Source organism: Rattus norvegicus, chromosome X (genome assembly GCF_021556685.1).
Source record: "Rattus norvegicus strain SHRSP/BbbUtx chromosome X, alternate assembly SHRSP_T2T, whole genome shotgun sequence".
Lineage (NCBI taxonomy): Eukaryota > Metazoa > Chordata > Mammalia > Rodentia > Muridae > Rattus > Rattus norvegicus.
The window spans coordinates 160,065,453-160,085,985 of NC_141554.1; the positions used below are offsets into that span (position 1 = coordinate 160,065,453).

At 44.8% G+C, this 20,533-nt stretch overlaps 1 protein-coding gene across 2 annotated transcripts; it reads right to left on the reverse strand.

Moving 5' to 3' along the window:
- Positions 1 to 1,203: 1,203 nt before the first annotated feature.
- Positions 1,204 to 20,287, reverse strand: Haus7 (HAUS augmin-like complex, subunit 7). Of its 2 annotated transcripts, NM_001277272.1 has the most exons (10): positions 20,095 to 20,287; positions 19,241 to 19,356; positions 16,733 to 16,800; positions 15,527 to 15,588; positions 11,773 to 11,864; positions 11,159 to 11,317; positions 10,925 to 11,021; positions 10,248 to 10,457; positions 9,131 to 9,245; positions 1,204 to 1,458 (listed from the first exon to the last, which is right to left on the reverse strand). In NM_001277272.1, exons 1-10 carry the CDS (start codon positions 20,209 to 20,211, stop codon positions 1,388 to 1,390), a joined length of 1,107 nt encoding a protein of 368 aa, NP_001264201.1. In that variant the 5' UTR covers positions 20,212 to 20,287; the 3' UTR covers positions 1,204 to 1,387. The 2 variants fall into 2 exon arrangements, with proteins under 2 accessions (NP_001264201.1, XP_087455359.1); XM_087599233.1 differs by lacking the exons at positions 15,527 to 15,588; positions 16,733 to 16,800; positions 19,241 to 19,356; positions 20,095 to 20,287 and adding an exon at positions 12,222 to 13,265 and having other exon boundaries at positions 1,206 to 1,458; positions 11,773 to 12,091.
- Between the last annotated feature and the right edge of the window lie 246 nt (positions 20,288 to 20,533).

Consider the following 20,533-nt stretch of genomic DNA (forward strand, 5'->3'; position numbering starts at 1 on the left):
GTTAAGCCCTAACCCCCAAGTCTCATCAGATCTGGGTTGTGGTTGCCAGACCTGGACAAATCAGGTGTACTGTTTAGTTCTATACCAGGACACAGTACATAGACAACAGGTCCTCTTCTCCAGGCCTTGGTTTCCTCCATTAGTGGGGACCTGGCTGTCCTTCATGTGGTTGCTACAACCTCAGGAGTGACAGAAGTACCTACTTGTGTTGTAGTGACACCCAACCATAAAATTATTTTTGTTGTTACTTCGTAAGTGTAATCTTGCTGTTAATTGTAATGTAAACATCTGATATGCAGGATATGTGACTCCCTAAGGGGTAGTGACCCACAGGTTAAGAACCATTGCTCTAAGGGCTTTTCTGTTTCATCTGAGAGGCACCATCAAGATGGGAGAGTGGCCATAAGACTAGAAGATTATCCATGGCCTCTCCTGAAGATTTCATTCCAGAGATCACACACTGCAGGCCCAGCCTTGGTTGATGCTGTACCCACACACTGCAGCCACTACTGGGCATTTCCATAGAGCAGTTGGTTCAGCTGGACTGTAGAAAACAAGGACTTGCTTACCCATCAACCTCTCCCAGCAGTGTCTAAGCAAGAAAGACCTAGAATCCAGCTGTCCAAAAGCACTCAGGGAGCCTGGAGGAACAAAGGTGCAGTTACAGGAGCAGGCTGGGGCAGGCAGCCATGGGTGTGATAATGGGCCTCACCAAGTTGTGCCTGTTCTGGTGCTTGAAGGGAGGGAGGTGGCTATGACAAGCACACTACTCAAAAAGATACTGGGTCACTATGGGAATCCCAGAGAGCAGTTTCCTGGATAACCAGCCAGGCCATGGTGAGAATTGCCCAATGGGTGCTAGTACCCTAGAAACAAAGGAAGAGACAGGCTGGCTCCAAAGGACATGCCGCACAGGGCCTCTGTGGAACCCTGAAACAAGATAGGAGGTGAAGGGCACATGAGCAGGGAAAGGGGTCATCAGAATGCAGGGGAGACCTCCGGGACCGGATAGGTCAAACTAACCCAGCAGCATCAGGAAGGAATAGAAGCAGCAGAGAGAGGAAAAGCCAAGACCCACTGGGGGAGTAGAAGGCCTGCCACCAGGCTAACCTAGAATAGTAAGGATGAGGACAAGAGAGGAGGTTGAGCATCCCAGGCCAAAGAAGATTATGATATGCAGAAACAAATAGTCTGAAGGCAACATCTCTGAGCATGAGTTTTATTTTTACTTTCCCTGTCCTACTCATCTCTGCCTTCCTTCTCTACCTCCCTCTCCCTCCTTCCCTTCAAACTGCAAGCATCAGGCAAGTAGAAATCCAGGCAGGTTATGAACAGGACTGGAACTGCCCCTCCTGACATCTCCAGGGAAGGCTTAATGCCCCCTCCATTATCTTGTGCCTCTGTGAAATCTGTCAGTGAGGATCTTGTACTTCTGTGTTACTTCATCAATCCTGGCAGCTGTAGAGAAAGAAACAAGAACAGCCAAGTGAGTAAAGGACTTGAAGGCTTGAAAGAGGCAGAAGGTGGCAATACATATAAGACCCATTCCTTCCTGCCTTCCTATCAGAGCCCCTGTCCTTCCTATTCTGCTCAGGCTCTCACTAGGGATGACCAGGTGCTAGGAGGAACCACTCACACCTGGTCCTCAAGAGGCTTGGAGGCTGGGGTTGGGGTCCAACTTCTTCCATGACCCAGAAACACTAATCAAGGAGCTGCTAATGGGTCTCTTGACTGGTGGTACTAGGCCAACAGCTTGGAGCCTCCAGCTGGGTCACACTGACCATAATCCATGTCAAGGTTCAGGCCAGGCTGGGTCCCTGCCACCTCATAGCCCAGGAGTTGTTTCAAATGGTGAGTTGTTTTAATCTGAAACCAGTATGTGCACACAGTAACATAGCCAGCAACATGGTAACCTAAAAATCTTCCCACTTGGCTGTTAATGTTTCCAGTGGTATCCTAGTTAAAGAGTTACCCTGTGGCAAACTGTGTCCCTCTGAAAATGACAGTTTGCTGGGTTCTACTCTGATCTTCTTTTGGCATCTGCCTTTATCAATACCTGAGTGTTGCTAAAATCTAGACCCTGGGCCTCACCCCGCCCTGACCTATCAGCCCAATGGCTCATACTTTCCCACCTACAGGAAGGCCTGCTTTGCCCTCAACATGTGGACCTCGGCAGTTCTCGGTCCCCTGTTCCTAAGGCCACATACTGGCTTTGTATCTTGAAGTTGTGGTCTTATATCCTGGTCCTGCTATAGCAGGGTGGGTTCTAGACTTTGGGTTGTACCTGCTCTGGACTTGAAATAAGGAGCCCCCTGCTTCATTTCTGTTTCTGTGGATCCAGCTTCTGTGTCCTATAGCATGTGCTTACTCTCCCAGCTCACTTCTGTTCCTAGAGGCTCACTGCCTCACATGTCACTGTTTTCTGGTCTTTCCTCTCAGCTGGGCTTTCACAGATAACCAAGCACATCTGCCTGTCATGTTGCTTGGAAGTTTTCCAAAAACAATTTCCTGTGTTTCCAGGTCTTCTCCCTTCACTATACTGGTTCTCTGTACCCTGCCCTACTCTGGAGTTGGGGTGTGGAGCCTGAGCAAAAGGTACTCCCCCCACCCCCATGCTGTTCAGAGGTTTGCACCCTTTCCTGTGAAGGTGTTTTAAAGAAGAGGTCCATGGAAAGCAGTAATGACTGATTTGGCTTCAGAAAAAAGATGAAAGGTCAGCCCTCATCATATGACCCCTCAAGGCTTCACATCACTAGCTTGTTTGCTTATTCACTGCCATTGTTTTCTCCACAGGCCATCAATTAATTCTGTTCTTTTCTGGGGCAGCTGCTGGGCCTTGAGACCACAGTGGTTTAATTGGTTACTATCAGAGCATCTGCCTCTAATAGTCCCTGGGGCTGTTCTGTCATTTAACTCTTCTATAAGTCTGAGAATTTGTTCCCATTTGCTATCTCCCTTCCATGCCTATTACTCTCTTTCTTGTCATTTGTGCCCTCTCCCATTCTCAGCTCTGGCAGGGCCACTTTGTCTTCTAAATATGTAGGTATTGCTACAGTAGTATCCATTTACACAATGCCATAAGCTGTGAGACACAACCTTTATATGAGCCTCTTACTTGATTCTGAGACATATATCACCAACAGGGCTCAGCTACAGCATCTGGATCAGTAAGAGGGAAAATGATACAGAAACAGGCTTCCCCCAGATAAGGGGAAGGTTGTTTGTCATAGAGGCCAAAGCCCATAATGGGTCAGGTAAAAAAAAAGGGCAGTGAAAGGCTCAAGTAGCTATGGAGTGGATTTGGATACTGGTCTTTTTCTCTGGGCATATCTAGTATCCAAGAATTTGTCTCAGAGCAAATCAGGATTCCACACTGACAAGAGCTGAGTCAGGAGCCCAGCCCTGCTCTACCCATCACCTTCACAAAACTGAGGCCATTGATAACCAAAGGAAGGGATAAGAGTGACCAGCTCATACTGTCAAGCTTACTACCACTGCTAATATGTCCCAGTCACAGTGAGCGGGCATACTGTTAAGACCACTGATGATCATTAATGATTATTGTAGAAATGATAGCATAGATTATGAATAATTTATTAATATAATTATATGGACTGCAACGAGAGCCACAGTGACAGTGGTGATTAGGGTAAATACTATAATAAATTTTAAGATGGAGGATCCTCTTGCAACTCAATAAGCAAAATGAGATTCCAAAGTGTCTAGTATACATGTGGCAGGTATATGCCAGGGCAGAACATAGAAAGAAAGTCAGAGAGAATCCCAATCAAGGCCTGGTTATACAGGCCTATAGTCCCAGGTATGTAATCTCAGCTACTAGAGAAAATGAAGAAGTGTCACAAGTTCAAGGTCAGCCTGGGCAACTTAATTTGAAACCCTGTCTCAAATTAGAGAGGGGGTGGAGGGAGAGGGAGAGGGAGCGGGAATGGGAGGGGCAGGCAGACAGTCAGACAGACAGGGAGATGGGGAGAAAGAGGGTTGGGAATATGTTCAATAGCAAATACGTGGGGGTGGGGTGAAGTCCCCAAAGGACATAGCATAAAGGCTGTGATCTAACATCACTACTTGGGGGGAAAAATCAGTGAAAATAATTATAGTGCTCTACTTGCTGTTCACTGAAACAATCAAGGAAAATAATATACTAACTCAAAAACTTGGAAGGAAAGTTTTTGAGGAATAAAGGTTAGGGCATAAGGTTGCATCACTGTGAAAATGCCCAGAAGAAGGCTCTAAGTCCTTCTCCTAGCTGATCCTGAGACACTGAGCTAATAAGAAGTAAAAGAGAAAGAAGAGCTGACAACTGCTTAGCGACTGAGGAACAAGAGGAATCTACAAAGTCCAGAGGCCTCCAAAATGAGTAAACTTACAGTTATTAAACTTATAGGAGTTCGCAGAAAGACACATAACCAAACTGGCAAAAGTCAGAAGCTATCAGAAAAAGGGGAGGTGAAGAGACTTGTTACATATAAAAGCCTTCAATAAGAACACAAATTGGTTTTACATTAGAAGCTATGAAGGTCAAATGACGGTGGGATGATATATTCAAAGTATGGAAGAAGTGCCGACCATGAGCAAAGAGCAACATGAAGGAGAACAGCAGATGCTCCCAAAAAGATTTTTGGTCAGTGGGTGGTGGTTAAGATAGAAATACAACTAGGCAAAAAGTTGTAGAGTGCTAACTCACAAATGGGAAATGTGTATCACACCTCCAACCCCCTAGGCTCAGGAAACATCAAGAAGGAAGTGGAAAGACTGTAAGATGTTAGAGAGGACTCAAACAAAACAGTCAGAGATACTGCACTCATGACTCACAGTGGCTGTAATTGCTTACACAAGATCAAGCTTGCCAACATTCGAGCATGAAGCTGGCACAGCTCACAAGCCTACACCCTAGTGAAGGAGTTCTTGACAGCTGATGGATGCTTGGGTAAGAAGACTCAGTTTTCTTTAAGAACGTGGCCCCTTCACATGAGGGTTTGTGCCCAGTTTTTTTGCATCTTGCTATACCATGTTCGGTTGATATCCCTAGGAGGCCTATTCTTTTCTGAAGGGAAACGGAGGTGGAGTGATGTGGGGGAGAGGGGAGGTACAGAAGACTGGAAGGAGTGGGAAAGGGAAGCCTATAATCAGAATATATTGTATGAAAGATGAATAAATAAAAATAAAAAATGTGCCCCCTGATAAGTCAACCATGTTCCCTCCACTAAGTGGCCCCCACACTCCAAAAGCACATATAAGGACAGCACAAATTAACCTTGGTGAGATTAAAAAAACAAGACATTAAGTTAGGAGAAAGGTAGGGATGAATCTAGAAGACATTAGGGGGAAGAGTGAGGACTGAGTATGATCAAAATACATGTATCATATTCTCAAAGAATTAATAAAATATTATATTGAATTTTTTAATGAAGGAAAAAGTAATGAAGATATTTTAAGATCAACAAAAACTGAAGAAATTTGTCACTGGTGGACCTTCCCTATAAAGCAGGAATGAACAGTAGATAGTGATTATCAGCCTACATCAATAAATAACTTGAAAGCCAGGTCTGCTGATTCACATCTGTAATTCTAGCATTTGGGAGGCAGAGGCAGGCAGATCGCTAAATATTTGTGGCCAATCTCATCAGCATAGTGAGTTTCAGGCCATCCAAGGCTACAGAATGAGACCTTGTCTTAAACAAAATAAACACCAATAAAAGAAAGAAGACAGATAAATATGACAATTGCATGAAGTAGTTATTATAAATTCATGATGATGGGCATATAATACATGAAATGACAATGTAAGTTTTAAAAATACCCAAGTGAAAAGGCAAGAAGTTGTATTAAAGTCCAGCTTTTGTACTAGTGAAATTAACACAGCACTGAAGTGCTTTAGGTTGTTAGCTATGATTCTAAAGGCAAATGGTGAGAAAATACATTTTTACGAAAAAGTTTATGAGCCAGCAATTCTGCTTTAGACCAGAGAGAATCAAAAACATATTTGCACACAAAATTACAGCAGCATTATTCATATTAGCTAAAATGAAGGAATAACATATGTCTCCCAATAGATGAATAAAACAAAAATATTTATTCATCACAGTCATATGAGCCATAAAAAATAATGTAGCACATGGATGAACCTCAAAACCAGGTGCTCCATGGAAAAGGATAAGCAGAAGTCATATACTATTCAATTCCTTTATAACAAATATGTCTAGAAGAGGCAAAGGTATAGAGAAAGAAAGTAGACCAGTATTTGTCAAGAGCTGGGGTTTAGGAAGAATGGAAAAGAGATTGCTAATGGTACAGACCTTTTCTGTTGTTGTTTTTCATCTTTCTTTTCTTTTTCATCTTTTCTCCCCCCCCCTCTCCTTTTTGAGATAGGGTCTCCCTACTTATCATTGGCTGTCCTGGAACTCACTCCCAGAGATCCACCTGCTTCTGTCTCCCAAGTGCTAGAATTAAAGGCATCCACCACCACACCTGGCTCCTGGTATAGAACTTCTTTTTTTTTTTTTTCGGAGCTGGGGACTGAACCCAGGGCCTTGCACTTGCTAGGCAAGTGCTCTACCACTGAGCTAAATCCCCAACCCCCTGGTATAGAACTTCTTTTGGGGATAATAAAATGTTCTAGGGGCTGGAGAGATGGCTCAGAGGTTAAAAACACTTGTTGCTCTTCCAGAGGACCTGGGTTTGATTCCTAGCACCCACACAGTAGCTCACAGCTGTCTGTAATTCCAGTTCCAGATGATCCAATGGCCTTAGTGGGTACTAGATCCATACTACACACAGATACACATGTGGGCAAAACACTCATATACATAAAATAAAAATAAAAGCATATTTAAAAAATATTCTGTACTTAGATATGATGGTTGGCAAGTATATGAAAACACTTCAAAAAACTAGATTGTTCACTGTTAGAAAGGGTAAGTTCTATACTATGTGAATTATAGCTCAGTAAAGCTGTTATTAAAATAGGGCTTGGGTGTATCTCACTTGTACAGCATATATGAAGCCCAGATTTAATCGCCAGTGAAGGAAGGGAGAAGGAAAAACAACTTCTATTTGATGAGTTATTTTGCCATTTTTTCCCTGATCTCTAAGACAAAAGAGAAAGAGAGAAAAACAGACTAGAATAGAGAACTCAGAGACCTGATGATTAACAGAGGTGATGGGTTTACAGACCAATGGGGAAAAGAATGAATTTCCATTAAGTGCTACTGGGACAGATGTGTATCCATATAGAATAAAATGAAACTGAACTCCTGTCTCATAGTATACAAAAATCAACTCTGGAAAGATTACTAACCTAACCACAGAAGGAAATACTATAAAACCTTGGGAGATAATGTGTCAGAGTAGGAATGCTATCTATAATAAATACAAAAGATTCTATCCATAAAGAAATTATGACTACATTTGACTATATGTAAATTATACAACCAATGACCACATACACAAGTTATGAAAAGATAACACACATTTTGGGGGAAGATATGCATGCTACATTAAACATCCCAGGACTTGGATGTACCCTATATGAAATAAGCTAAAAATCAGTGAGAAAACAAGCCTTTACAAGAAAGATTGCGACAGGCACTTCATAGAAAGTATAAATGATCAATAAATGTATGCAAGTGTGCAACTCTGTAGGTATTCACTGAAATACAGAATAAACATGCAGCAAAATGCTGTTACACATGCACTAAATATCATCAACCAAGCCAGGTCATAGCGAGAGCTGATGAGGACATGCAGCTATGATACATCACACTGGTGCCAGGCAGTGTGTCAGGATGGAGTAATTCTCTTCCCAGGAAGACATCCTGGAGAAACTGTCATGTATCTACACAGACAGATATGTTCAAAAATGTTGAGAACAGTGGTATCTATAAGACTCTTAAAATGACTGAGTATGGAAGCTGACACTGTTATCTCAACACCGAAGAGGTTGAGACAGGAGGATTGCTATGAGTCTGTAGCTAGTCGAGGCTAGACAGTGGGTTCTAGGTAAACATGAGGTACAGTGACAGGCCTTATCTCAAAATCAAACAAACAAAAGAACCCTCAGTTGGAACAAGCCCTAAAGTCCATAAAGAGTGGAATGAAGAATATTTATAGCATTGACAGCATAGTGTGACACAGGGTGTGCTGGCTAGTTCTATGTCAACTTGACACAAACTAGAGTCACTTGGGAAAAAGTTGTAACCTAAACTGAGAAAACATTCCTACCAGATTGATTGATAATTGATATGGAAGGGCCCAGCTCACTCTGGGTGGTGCCATTCCTGGGCTGGTAGTCCTGGATACTCTGAAAGCTTGCTGACTAAATCAGTAAGCATCACACCTCCATGGCCTCTACATCAGTTCCTGCATACAGCTTCCTGCCTTGAGTTACTGTTCTGACTTCCTCAGAGATGAACTGTCAGATAAAATAAACCTTTTCCATCCCAAGTTACTTATGATCATGGTGTTTTATCACAGGAATAGAAACTCTAATACATTGGGTAAGACGTAGCACCATGTAGCAGGATCAACAAACCAGGGTCAAGTGCCTATTTTCATAGAGGAATTTTTACTGAAACAATAGCCACACCCATTAATGGAGGTATGGCACGCCTTTCATCCCAGTACTCAGAAGGCTGAAGCAAGAGAATAACCATGAATTCAAGGCAAGGCTGGGCTATACAGAGAGACCTCACCTAAAAAACAAATAGTACAAAAACAAACTTAAGAGATGGGGAGATAGGATGAAAATTAAATTGATAAAATTTTGCTCCTATCTAAAAGCAATAATATAAAAAGAAAGGAAATGAAAGGCAGAGGAAAAGAGTAACAAGAAACTGCTGAAACTTCTCACACCCAGAACCTATGTTTGCCAGAGTGTGGTTCATTTCTTTTAGTTTTATAGCTACACATTTCTGAGTTATACTCTTTTCCTGCAAAGAATGGTGAAAGCATTTTTTCCAAGGGAAAGAAAACAAACATTAAAAGAAAAAACTAAGTGGCCAGCCTCCTAAGGGCTGGCCCAGCACAGAAAGAAAGAAGAGATCCTGCCATGAAGTAGACCTGGGTTAAGTAGGCAAGGACAGCTGCCCCTCAGCCCCAGGCACTTACTTACCCAGGCTTATCCCAGAGTTGTTGCTGCTCCAACAGTTCGGCTCTCCTTCCTGCTTCCTTGCTGCTTCCATAGCTTCAGCAGAGGTGTCTGCAATCTCCATGACTGCTTTCAACAACTGTCAAGACCGAGAGGGCACACAGGCCATAGTGAGGCTAGTCTGACATCGGGATGCATCTGTAGCATTCCACTCAACCTTACACTGCAGGCCCCAAAGTCAACAGAGAGAGGCAGAGCTCTCATCTGGAGTTGGCCCCTCCAATCTAAGTCTCCTTTTCCTTCATTCAGTGGAGACTATACTATTGTGCTACTCTGGCACCACTCAGTTCTTAGCTAGCACTGCAAGTTGTGCCACCTGAGCAAAGCAAATGGCAAGCGGGAAAAGATATCCTACCCAAAAAGTGCCTTTGTGATAAGAGCTTCCCTCTACTGGGAGACTCTCATGAGAGACTGGGAAGGCTTGGGTTTTCTTGTTATAACCTAAAATCAACATCATGGCACTATAAGCTAAAGCTGGAGTTACACACATTGTAGCTACAGTGATGAGAATCAATTCAGCTGCTAAGCCTGGCCTCTGAGAACCTGAAATGCAGAGGAGCCAAGTGAGCCACATTCACTCAATGGCTTAGCCATAGACCCAACTGTCTACCTACCATCTTGTTTGTCTAGCTGGCCTAGTGCTCAGACAAAAGATCAGAGGTAGCCCGGCATGTTTGGGCATATGAAAACAGTGAACTAACACCAGCACAGACACTAGGACAGGAAATCTTATACTGAATCAAGTAGATTCCAATGCAAGCAATTTATAAGCTTCCCCAGGGGTAAGACAAATAAGAATGGAAACTGCCTTGGGGGGTGGATCTCTTGGACAAAATGCCCATGTTTCTATCAACTTTCATCACCTTCCCAAGGAACTAGAAATGTTTGTCCTCATCTGACAAAGGTCCAAACCCAGAGTTCTACCATGTGACTGGTTGAGGAACCCAGGCTAAGTCCTCTCAAGCTCTTTCCCAGCCTGTACACTTCACATCAAGGGTTGCTAAGATCCTGGGCCCAGGCCTGGTGGGCATGCACTCTTGAGGTGCTCAGCAGCACAGAGTTGGGGAGGGGAGTATCTTACTTGGCCACAGGAAGCCAGAGTCTGATAGACAGCTTGGATGATGGGACCACTTGGGTGCAGGCTGGGTACTGGGCGCTGGCAGCACTCGCCTAGCTCATCATCATAGACTTGCAGGAAGGCCAAGATGAGCTGGTAGAAGTCAGAAATGACCAGACGGAGTTTCTGGTCTACGGTGCTGGTGTCAGTCCCTGCTTTATGCTGTGCAAAGCACTGCAAAATGAAGGGTGACAGTCACTTGAGGCTGCCCTTCCCAGTCAGCCTAGGCTGTCACCAGCCCACATAACATAGCACAAGTTAACATAACATGGCACAAATTGGAGGGAGAAAGTCTCCATAAAGAAAGATATGGGGAGGGTGTAAATGGGGCCTCAGCCATGAGGCTAATGTTTGCACAGACCTCAGTCTCCATAGCTAAATATCTAGCCCAGCCAACAGATGCCAGTAGGGCTGAATTTGAGAAGATATGTAAAGGCATGCAGTTCAGGCCTGGTGCATAGTTGCCTTCTGAAGGATATTTTTCCCTTTCATGCTCAGAACCTTAATCACCTACCTCCACACTCCTACTGTATCTCACTGAAGCCTCACAGCACACCAAGCTGAGGGGGACGCCACTTTCCCTAGAAATCAGCAGAGCCTGTTCCCCAAGTCCCACAATCCCCAGAGCTGATACCCTTCACCTGGTCTCGGAGTGTCTGAAGCTTAGTAGCACTCTCCTGTAGCTGCCTGGCCAAATCTGCCACCTTCTCTCCCTCTGACTGGGCAGAGGGGCCAGCCCTGCAGGAGAAAAAAGGAGGTACACTGTCAACTCTCTGCTACTGCTCCTACAGGCAGTGGCTACTGTGAGGTCCACCATACTGGACAGAAGCACGATGGGGGGGATACTAGGACTAGCACCCTCCCGGGACACCTACTTTGGCAGGTCATCACATTGCTTGTTGAGAGAGGACTGCATGTCCAGGGGCCATGGGTCACTCTCGGGTTTCAAAATTGCCCACAGGTTGGGGCTGGAGAACAGCTCCCCAAGCAAGGCGTCATTCTTCTCTGTGGCACCTTCAAGGTGTTCCTTCAGGCTGCAAAATCAGGACAAGCCCTGAGTATACTCTTAGCAACAGGAGCACTGGCCCAGCAGTCCCAAGGATAGGGAATTCCAGTACCTGCATCCCCCCTAGTCTCTGCTTGCTTTGGCCTGACACCCTCTTGTCTGTAGACATTGGGTGCTAATTCCCCTTCTATATGCCTAGGTTAGTTCCCCCAAGGCCTATAGTGCAGGGATCAGGCCATGTCCCAGGATCCTAGAAATACATCTACCCTTTGCTGAGTCACTGCCTGGCCTCTGAGCAGCTAGCCTAACCCTCAAGATGGTGACTAGAGGGAGCTGTCTCCAATTTATCAGTTCCGTAATTCCTGGACCAGCACATGGCTACTGTCACCAGAGAGGGCACATTCCCTCATCACCCTACCATCTCTATTAGTTAAGACTAAGACCAGCTGTCAGGGCACCTGCCTGTGCCACTGACACCTTTACCTAGAACTACTGGAGCATCCAGTGGCCAGGCTCTGCATCATATCCAGTAACTTGTCCATGAACTGTAGTTGCTTCTGGGGACACTCACGGCCCTGGCAGGAAAAGCCACACACATTTGCTACTAGACCCATCAAGGCCTAGCCAGCTGTTCCAGGTGCCCAATCCTATGCTGCCCTTGCTGGGGCCAGTGGCAAGGGGGCTGGCCAGACAGTTCCTCTTCCCTGTCCCTGACCCCTGCTGGTAGCCTCTTGAACTGGCTCAGCAATAGCATCCTCAGACTTCTGCCACATTTCAGGCTGCAATGATACCTGGAAGACCACTGCAAATGTAAAACGCAAACTGTTGTCAAACATATTACAGCATGATTTTTGTCACATAGTCAGAGGGGAAGGATTATTCAGTGGGTGGGTGGCATGCAACAGGGCCTACTAAAGCAGAATAGCACTCACAGGGATCTGATGGTGGCCTAATCCTCAGGGCCACCTCCAAGTAAAGATCTGGTATCCTCAGTCAATCCCTCCTGGCCAAGAATGGCAGACACCAACAGGCACAGCATGAGGCCTGGACATGACCAGCAGGGGCCTAGACTTTCCACCATGAAGGCCACAGGCTTCTATGTAGCAACTCAGGCAGGGCTGACCAGGTCTCCTGTCTGCCCATCTTCCCAGGTGATGCAGGGAGTTGCCCAATGAAGAGTCCAATGCTTGCCTTCTTCTAGAAAGTTGATGATCCCCAGGAGCAGATTACTAGCTTAGAGGCCATAACTGCACCACAAATACCTATGCAAATAAGGCACCAAGCAAGGCCTATCCCTTACCACCCAGGCCTGGCACACAATGTTCTGAGGAAGAAAAATCAAAGAGTCACTCAATCACCACTCACAGCACCTTACAAAAATTCCCTTCAAGAAAAACAAGCACTAAAAGCTGGTGCTGAATGCAGATGCCAAAGAGAAAGCACCAAGTTGCCCCTGGTGAGGAATAATCTTGGGGGTAGTACAGTTCCAAAGAGACCAAAGTGCTACCTCCATGACTGAGTTAGCAAGACCCACTCCAAAGCCCCCAAAATTCATGTCCTTAAGTTTCTAGGACCCTTTTGCTCTTTCTTGTTGACTCAATTTCCTCATTTGTCTAAGAAACACATCTGTAGGCCAATCTGGAGTAGAGGGTCAATATACTGTTTAAACTGGAATCAGCCAAAACACAAAAATGGCTTCACAAAGCCACTTATGACCCTTCTGGATGACCACATTCCAAGCTGTACAAGACCCAAAGTGCTACAAAACTGGCCCAGCGGGCTGGACTGTGACCACCTTACCCTATCTTCTGCTTTGTACTCTCCAGCAATACTCTAGAAAGGTCTAGAGATATGGTGAGGTATAAGACTTTGTGAACTCATTCTCCAGATCTTTCTAGAGTGCGATTATTGAGTCTTGACTATACCTTACAACATCAGCAAATCCAATGAGTCTGGCTGAATCTAGCCACTACTCCAATTTCCCCACTACCACTGCCATTCAAGATATTTGCTTACATGCCTGGCCACTGCTGTAATCTAGCAACAGGTTCCTCACAGTCTACTTCACACATTAGCCATAGCAGTTACTGTCATACTAAATAGAAATCTATGTCCCTCAGCTCCAAGCTCCCCAAGCCACCACTGTGTATATGCTAAAGCTTCCTCTAGCCTATAAAGGTCATCACATTTATCCCTCTGTTTTATCCCCTTTCCTTATTTTCATTCTGCTCTACCCGAGCCAGTCTGCTGACAGGTTTTTAACACATCAAGCACAGACTACTCCAGGTTTCTTGTACTTGCTATTCTCCTAGATGTTCTTTTTTCCATTTGGCTATAGTATTTTTGCTTGTTAAGTTTTAATTCAATGTGTTAAAATACATTAAATTAAATATTAAAAATTTTATATGTATAGAGCAGTGGCTATTAAAATAGTCAAAGAGTCAGGAGGCCATTGTCAAAGTCAATTTTTAAAAATTTATTTATATTATGTGTCTGAGTGTTTTCCTCCATAGATATCAGTGTACCACATGAGTGAAGTGCCCTAGGAGGCCAAGAGAAGCCACTATACCCCTTGAAACTGAAGTTACAACTGGTTGTAAGCCAGCATACAGGTGCCAGGAATCTGACCCACTCCTCTGAAAGAATAGCAAGTTCTCTTAACCACTGAATCATCTTTCCGGTCTCATAGCCACATTTTAGAAACATCTCTAGTATCCTCCAAACAAACTCTAAACCCACTGACAATCATTTTGTATTGACTTCTTCCTGAGCCCCTAACAATTACTCTGTTCCTATCTTTCTTCATGGACTCACCTCTTCTGAACAGTCCACACAAAAGGAATCTTGCAGTATGTGACCATTTATGATGACCTTATACTACATTTTATTATCTGCTTCTCACTTAGCATAACATCTTCAAACATCATCTATGTTGTCACATGTAGCAGCATGTCTTTTCTTGAAATTACCTTACCAGTTGATGGGCATCTATGAACATTCACAGTGAATTCTGGTACATGTGTATTAACTGCCTTCTACAGTAGCTGCATCATTTTGTGTCCCTACTACAATGTATGAGGGTTCCTATGTCTCCCTATCCTTGTCAGCCTGTGCTTTTTTTTCCTTCTAACTCTACACATCATGATATGAGTGAAATATGCCATTGCAGTTCTAATTTTCATTGGTTGTGTAATCAGTGATAAGAAGTGTCTTTCCAGGACCTCTTGCTAGTTTTTCCTTTCTGCCCTACTGCTACTAAATCAGTCATGCAAGTGGGTTATAGCTGGAGGATAGAAAAAGACAGCTCCAGGGAAGTGAAAAGCTTAGAGAATGGCAGAGAGGAAAGAGATGAAGAAAATGACTCCAAAATTCAGTTTTGGAAAGTTTGGACCAGCCCTGAAGATTACTAAGCCAGGCGTGAAGCCAGGCTCAAGCCTCAAGGTGACCACTGGGTGGCGCATGCAGGATAGTGGGGAAGAAGGTGAGCTGACAGTGGAAATTCAGGCCAGGGAGGAGGGGTTAGGGTTAGCCTGCTGGGACATATGGATCTTTAACCTCCCAGAAATTTAACAAGATCCAAGGAACAGCCAACATGAGCAGGAAAAGCTACAATCATCTAACACATGAAAAACCACAAAGACCTCAATTTGCACAAGAAAAGATGCCCAGTAGATGCCAATCCGGGGGTTATAGAAAGGCAGATGAACTGACAATTTTAAGTAGTCATTAGAAAAATGCTTGAATAAGCAATTGTGAACAAGAAACAGAAAGGAGAATGTATCAGCAAAGAGCCATGTAACAACTTTCAACCAGAAAACAAGAGAAGCACAGCCCATGAGATATACACTTGAGAGATAAAGTTATCCTTATCTGTGTTGGCAAATATTCCCACAGTGAGGGAGGCTGTCATGGGGCCAGTGGCAGGAAGGAGATAGGAATTCTTTGTTCTTGATGATCACATTCTCCATGAACCAGCTCTACTTGAAAGCAAACTCTAACTGGAGAGAAACTAAACAGCACAATGGAATAGAACCCCACCAAAAATGGCTTATTCATTAGCTCTCCCAATTGTTTGTCTCCCAAAAAGATTTCTTGCAATGCTTAACCAGGGGATGCCTAGAGGAGCAGTCTTGCCAGCCATGTAGGCTCTGGAGCCAGAAGCCTCTACTGTCCTCTCACCAGCCCAGGATAAAAAACTGTGCATCCTCTGCAGGAACAAAAGAGGGTCCTTTCTTACCATTAGAAGATCCTGGTCATCTGGCGCACACAACATCAGGTCATGACCTAGCTTCACCATCTCTGTTAGAATACAAAGACCTTGTCACTATAGACCACACGAACAGAGGAGGATATAAGACAGACATCCCAGCACTTAGAGCATAAAGGATACTGAGGCTCTTTTTCCCATGGCAAGGGTTGGGGGCACAAAAGACAAGACGGACCAAATGCTTCTCATGGCCCATTCTCCTGCCATGCCCTCTTGAATGTGAGTGAGTCTAGGCTATGTTTTACAGATAAGGAGTCTAAGGCCCCTCCAGGAACAGGGAGTGCCTAGCCACATCTTCTGGAGTATTGAGCACATCTTTACATAGCCATCTAGTATATAAACAAAGATCAGAGAGCTTAGGACCAACACCAGTGTTAGAGCAGTACCTTCACTCCCTCTCAGGCCAGGCTATGCCTCAGCAGAAGCAGAGCAGGTACAAACCTGTATAGGACATGCTGGAAAAGATCCACTGGAAGTAGTGTCAAAGCATCTGTGTAACAACTTCCAAGCCCTGGGAACACTCTTCCGATGCCAATATGCCTTCAAGAAAGCCTGCTTCAACCATAGCCCTTAACAACTCTTCCTCAGATAATGCATTTGGCAACGCTGTCTGTTGCACACTTCAGGGCCTAAGTTCAGCTCACTCACACTACAGTGGTCAGGCTTTTGGTTTGGAAAACTTAGCATTTTTAAATTTTATCTATGTTCAACCATACTATAAGGAAGAAAAACCTAGCCACTTACACAGATAGCATTTTTGCTCATCTTTATCTAATATTCACACTAAGTTAAGGACAGTTTCTACCAAAATAAAACAAAACTATCAAACTAACATTCAGACAAAGCGAACCACATTAAAGAGCCATCAGGAGGCTCCTAGGAATGCCATATAAACATAATATGCACACAGAGAGACCTCTAATGACACCAGAAAAAAAATGCTCTCTACATCTCAATGTTGTGGTAAAGTAATGTACTATTTGATCCTGCAAAAAGCTTCCCATTCACTATATCAGAGAAGGCCCTGATTCTAGAAGGCTCTAATAATTTCCACAGAGCATACACCATACAAAGTAAAACATTAGTTAACAGAAATTTTACAACTCAGTGAGACACTATGACCAAGCTCAGAATTGCCCAGAAATGCAAATGTAACACTCCCATAAAGAGACCTACCCTGTATCTTCATATCCACTGCATTTCCTTTCAGCAAGCTGAACTTGTCTTGCAAGGAAGGACAGACCCTGTGGGAAAATAACAAAGTCAGTCATGTGCCTGATTCCTCATCACCCCTCTGTGCCTACTCTCTAAACAGAGAATTATTTGTACAATGACAGTGAAAAGCCACTTTAAAATAATTTATCTAATATCATGTTACTCTTACCATTAATTACTATGGGAAAATACTTGAGAAAAATCTCCCTCAGAAATGGAAAGGAAGTTCATTCTCTCTCTCTCTCTCAACACACACACACACACACACACACACACACACACACACACACGCATAAGTGATGGGTGCACAAGAAAGGAAGAATGTGGCCATTTGCAGGGGAATTTGACACCTACCTATTTGGTCTGAGTGTGCACCACTGGACCACTGGCTTCCCATTTAGCCCTGGCATACCTAAGTTATCACTTCAACTCACTCCTCAGCCTGGACAGTCATAGTTATAAGGATTTCCAAGGAATTCTACAACCTCTTTGGCCAAGGTACCCTAGACTTTTACAAGACTCTATCCTCTTGGAATGAAAGCTGGCTGGGGCCAGCAACTGGCTTTTCTTTGGGTACTTCCTGAGGCTAGCCCATTTCTAGGCAGTGATCAACACACAAAAAAAGAAGTCAGTGAATATATAATGAAGGAGCAATGGTTGCCTCTACCATTATTACACTCTTTTCAGAAAAGGTGATTTTACACTTTTTTTCTTTTTTTGTTTGTTTGGTTTTGTTTTGGGAGATATGGTCTCACTATGGCTGTCCTAGAACTCTCTTAAGTAGACCAAGCTAGCCTGGAACACACAGAAATCCACCTGCCTCTGCCTCCTTCATTCTGGGATTAAAGGTGGGTGCCATGGAGTCCTGTTTCATTCATTATACACTTTTCAAAAATCCCAGTTTAAAGGAAAGATGTTGCAGGATATTTGATGACACTTTGAATCCCAAGATTGTGTTATTTATTGAAAAATACCTGTTTCTGGTTGTGGTGTGGTTCAGCCTTAGCACACACCTTTAATCGCTTTGGCTGGAACACAGACACATCTTGGGCACACACCTTTAATCCCAAACAGTGAATGTAAAGTTAGTTTGCAGAAGGAAGCACCCATATTTGAAAGTGATGGCTAATTGAGTGGCAGAGAAAGTGACGAGTCAGAGAGAGATTTGACAGACTAGGATCTGCCCAGCTCTCATGAGGAGAGAGAGCAAAGAGAGGTACTTAAGAGAGCAGCACAGGAAGTAGGAGGCAGGTATTACCAGGAGAGTCGTACAGAGACAGGTTGAAGAGAGGGGACAAACTAGAAACTGGTGAAGACAGAGCCAAGGAATAAAAAGGACCCAGATTAGAACAGATTGCCAAAGTTAGTACGAGGCCAAGCAGAGCAATTCAGGAGAGGCTGAGAAAGAGAAGCCAGATTGGGTCAGTCAGCTTGGAGGGGAGTTTAACTCAGAACAGCTGAGTTGATCCAGCCAGCTAGAGTCAAGAAAGAACAAGAAAGGGTGAGCTTATTCAGCAGTAAGTCTCAGAGGCTGAAAATATTCTAGGCCTAGATTAGATTGTATGGAGGCTAGAAGCTTCCAGGACTAGGCCTAGGTTACCAGATGGAGGCAGTAAGCCCATGAGATGACAATTATATCAGATGAATAAAATATACTTTTACAGAGAGATGAACCTGTGCATAGGCTCCCAGGTTTTTTTTTAAAGAAGGTTTATTGCCACAACCACCCATCCATTCCTGCACATGCTGCCTATTGCTGTTTTTGTACTACCTTGGCAAGACTGAGTTGGAACAGTGTCTGTCCCTTCAGAGAAAATGCCGTGCTGAGCTCTTCTTTAAGACACTAGAAGGCCCCTATTGTGAAAGAGGCTCTGGTGACTTGGCTGTGCAGTCCTAGCCTTGAGAGGAAGCACACAGATAAGCTTAACAAAGAAGCTCTGCAGTAAGCATCTGGCCTTCGGAGCTCCTAGCTGGACAGAACTGGTTCCACAGATAATTCCAAGGAAAAAGTCCTCCAACACCTTAGCATTCCATTGAAAAGGCCTATCCAGCCAGGCTGTCCTAGAAGCACAGCCCTTAGGATGGACTAAGAAAAACCTTCATTCTTTGCAAGTTGGGGTGGAGAAGAAGGCAAACAATCTAGAAGGCTCGTTTCCGTTACTGAGTTTCTGGGCAATGTCCCTCGCTGATCATCAGGTGCCCACCAAGCTGACAGTAATCACAGTTCAGTGACATGAACCACATCAAATGACTCAACATAATCAAAAACCCAGGGGCCCTGGTGCAGAGAAGGCTTTCATTAAAGTCCACCTTGGATTGCCAGGGCCACCTCCCCATCATCTTGCTCATGGCTCAGTTAACTAACCAGCTGCTTTCCTGGAGCTGGTTGGTTATGAGACCCTCTAAAAAGACACATTCCCATCTCCCCCAGGAGACACCCCATGGAAAGGAAAAAACAGAGAATATTACCGTATACACATCCATTCCAGTATGTCCAACCGGTACTTTGAGGGCCTACACAGCAGTTCCATAATTGTCTTTGGTTCTGTAATATACAGACCATCGAGGAAGGGGCAGCTAATACCCTAAACAAGGAATAGGCAAGTCAGAAGGAAGCCTGTTACTGTAGGGTGGCAAAGCACTTCTACCAGTTTGTGCCCCTTCCTGGTCTTGCCAAAAGTTCAAGTCCCTCATCTTCACCCCACATCTGTTCTTGTGACTTGCAATCCCACCACTTTTAAGTGTGTTCCCTCTGAGTTCCACGGCCACAAACTAGAAACATGCCTAAGTGTAGGTTAGGAAGACTAAGATTAAAACTGAGGGGCAGTGGAGAAAGACTGCAAGTGATCACGGAGTCAGTAGCAAGGGGAGATGGGAGGGAGCTTAGCGAGGGAGCCAATGGGCCTGGGATAGCTCTCTAACTTTATAGGGTCATGTTCCTCACTGCTGCATGTACTTTAGACCCAGCTGGAGTCCCTGGCTCTGACCCAACAAAATGGCAAGGTGTTCAGCCCATCTGTTCCCCAAACCCAACTCCATCCACTTCCAGCTCTTTGAGATTGGGGACTGCATCCTTCATTTTTGCACGTGCTCCAAGTTCCCAGCCTCAATCTTGTAAAGTTCTGTGGGAACAGCATGATCAGAGAACCGAGAACCCCGAAGACTTAGGACAGACGGTCCACAAGTCACCTGCAAGGCTTTGCCAGGGCCAGCCACTGTGGACCCCTGTAATGTGGTCAATGTCCACAGGAAGATCCAAACGGCGTTGGGACAGGGCCTTGCCTGGTTCCCTATCCTGGAGCGGTTCCCTTGGCTCACAGTACCTTTAGCTTCTCGAACACCTCCACAGCCGCCTTGACCACGCAGTCATCACCCACATCTTCGTAGTAGCTGTCATCAGAACCGCCACCAGCACCGCCACCAGCACCCTTCTCCGCCATGTTTCGCGCTCTGAACCGAAAATGGTTCACGCCCCCAAGCTTACAGGCTCCTGCCGCACTGCTAAAGGTTCACCAGTTTCTTGGGTCTCTCCGCCCACTAGCCCGCGCGGCAGGGGCGGAGCCATCCGTCAGGACTGAAGTCACAATGGCCCACCCTCTTTCCCAACGAGCCTTCCCATTGGGCTGTCGCTCAGTCATTGCCTGCGCGCGCCTCAGGGAGCAGAGGGCAGGGAGGAGGGCTGGACGAGGATAGAACAGAGGCGGGGCTAAAGGCGGGACTGAAGGGGAGGGCTGGCGGGAAGGAGGCGGGACTAGTAGGACT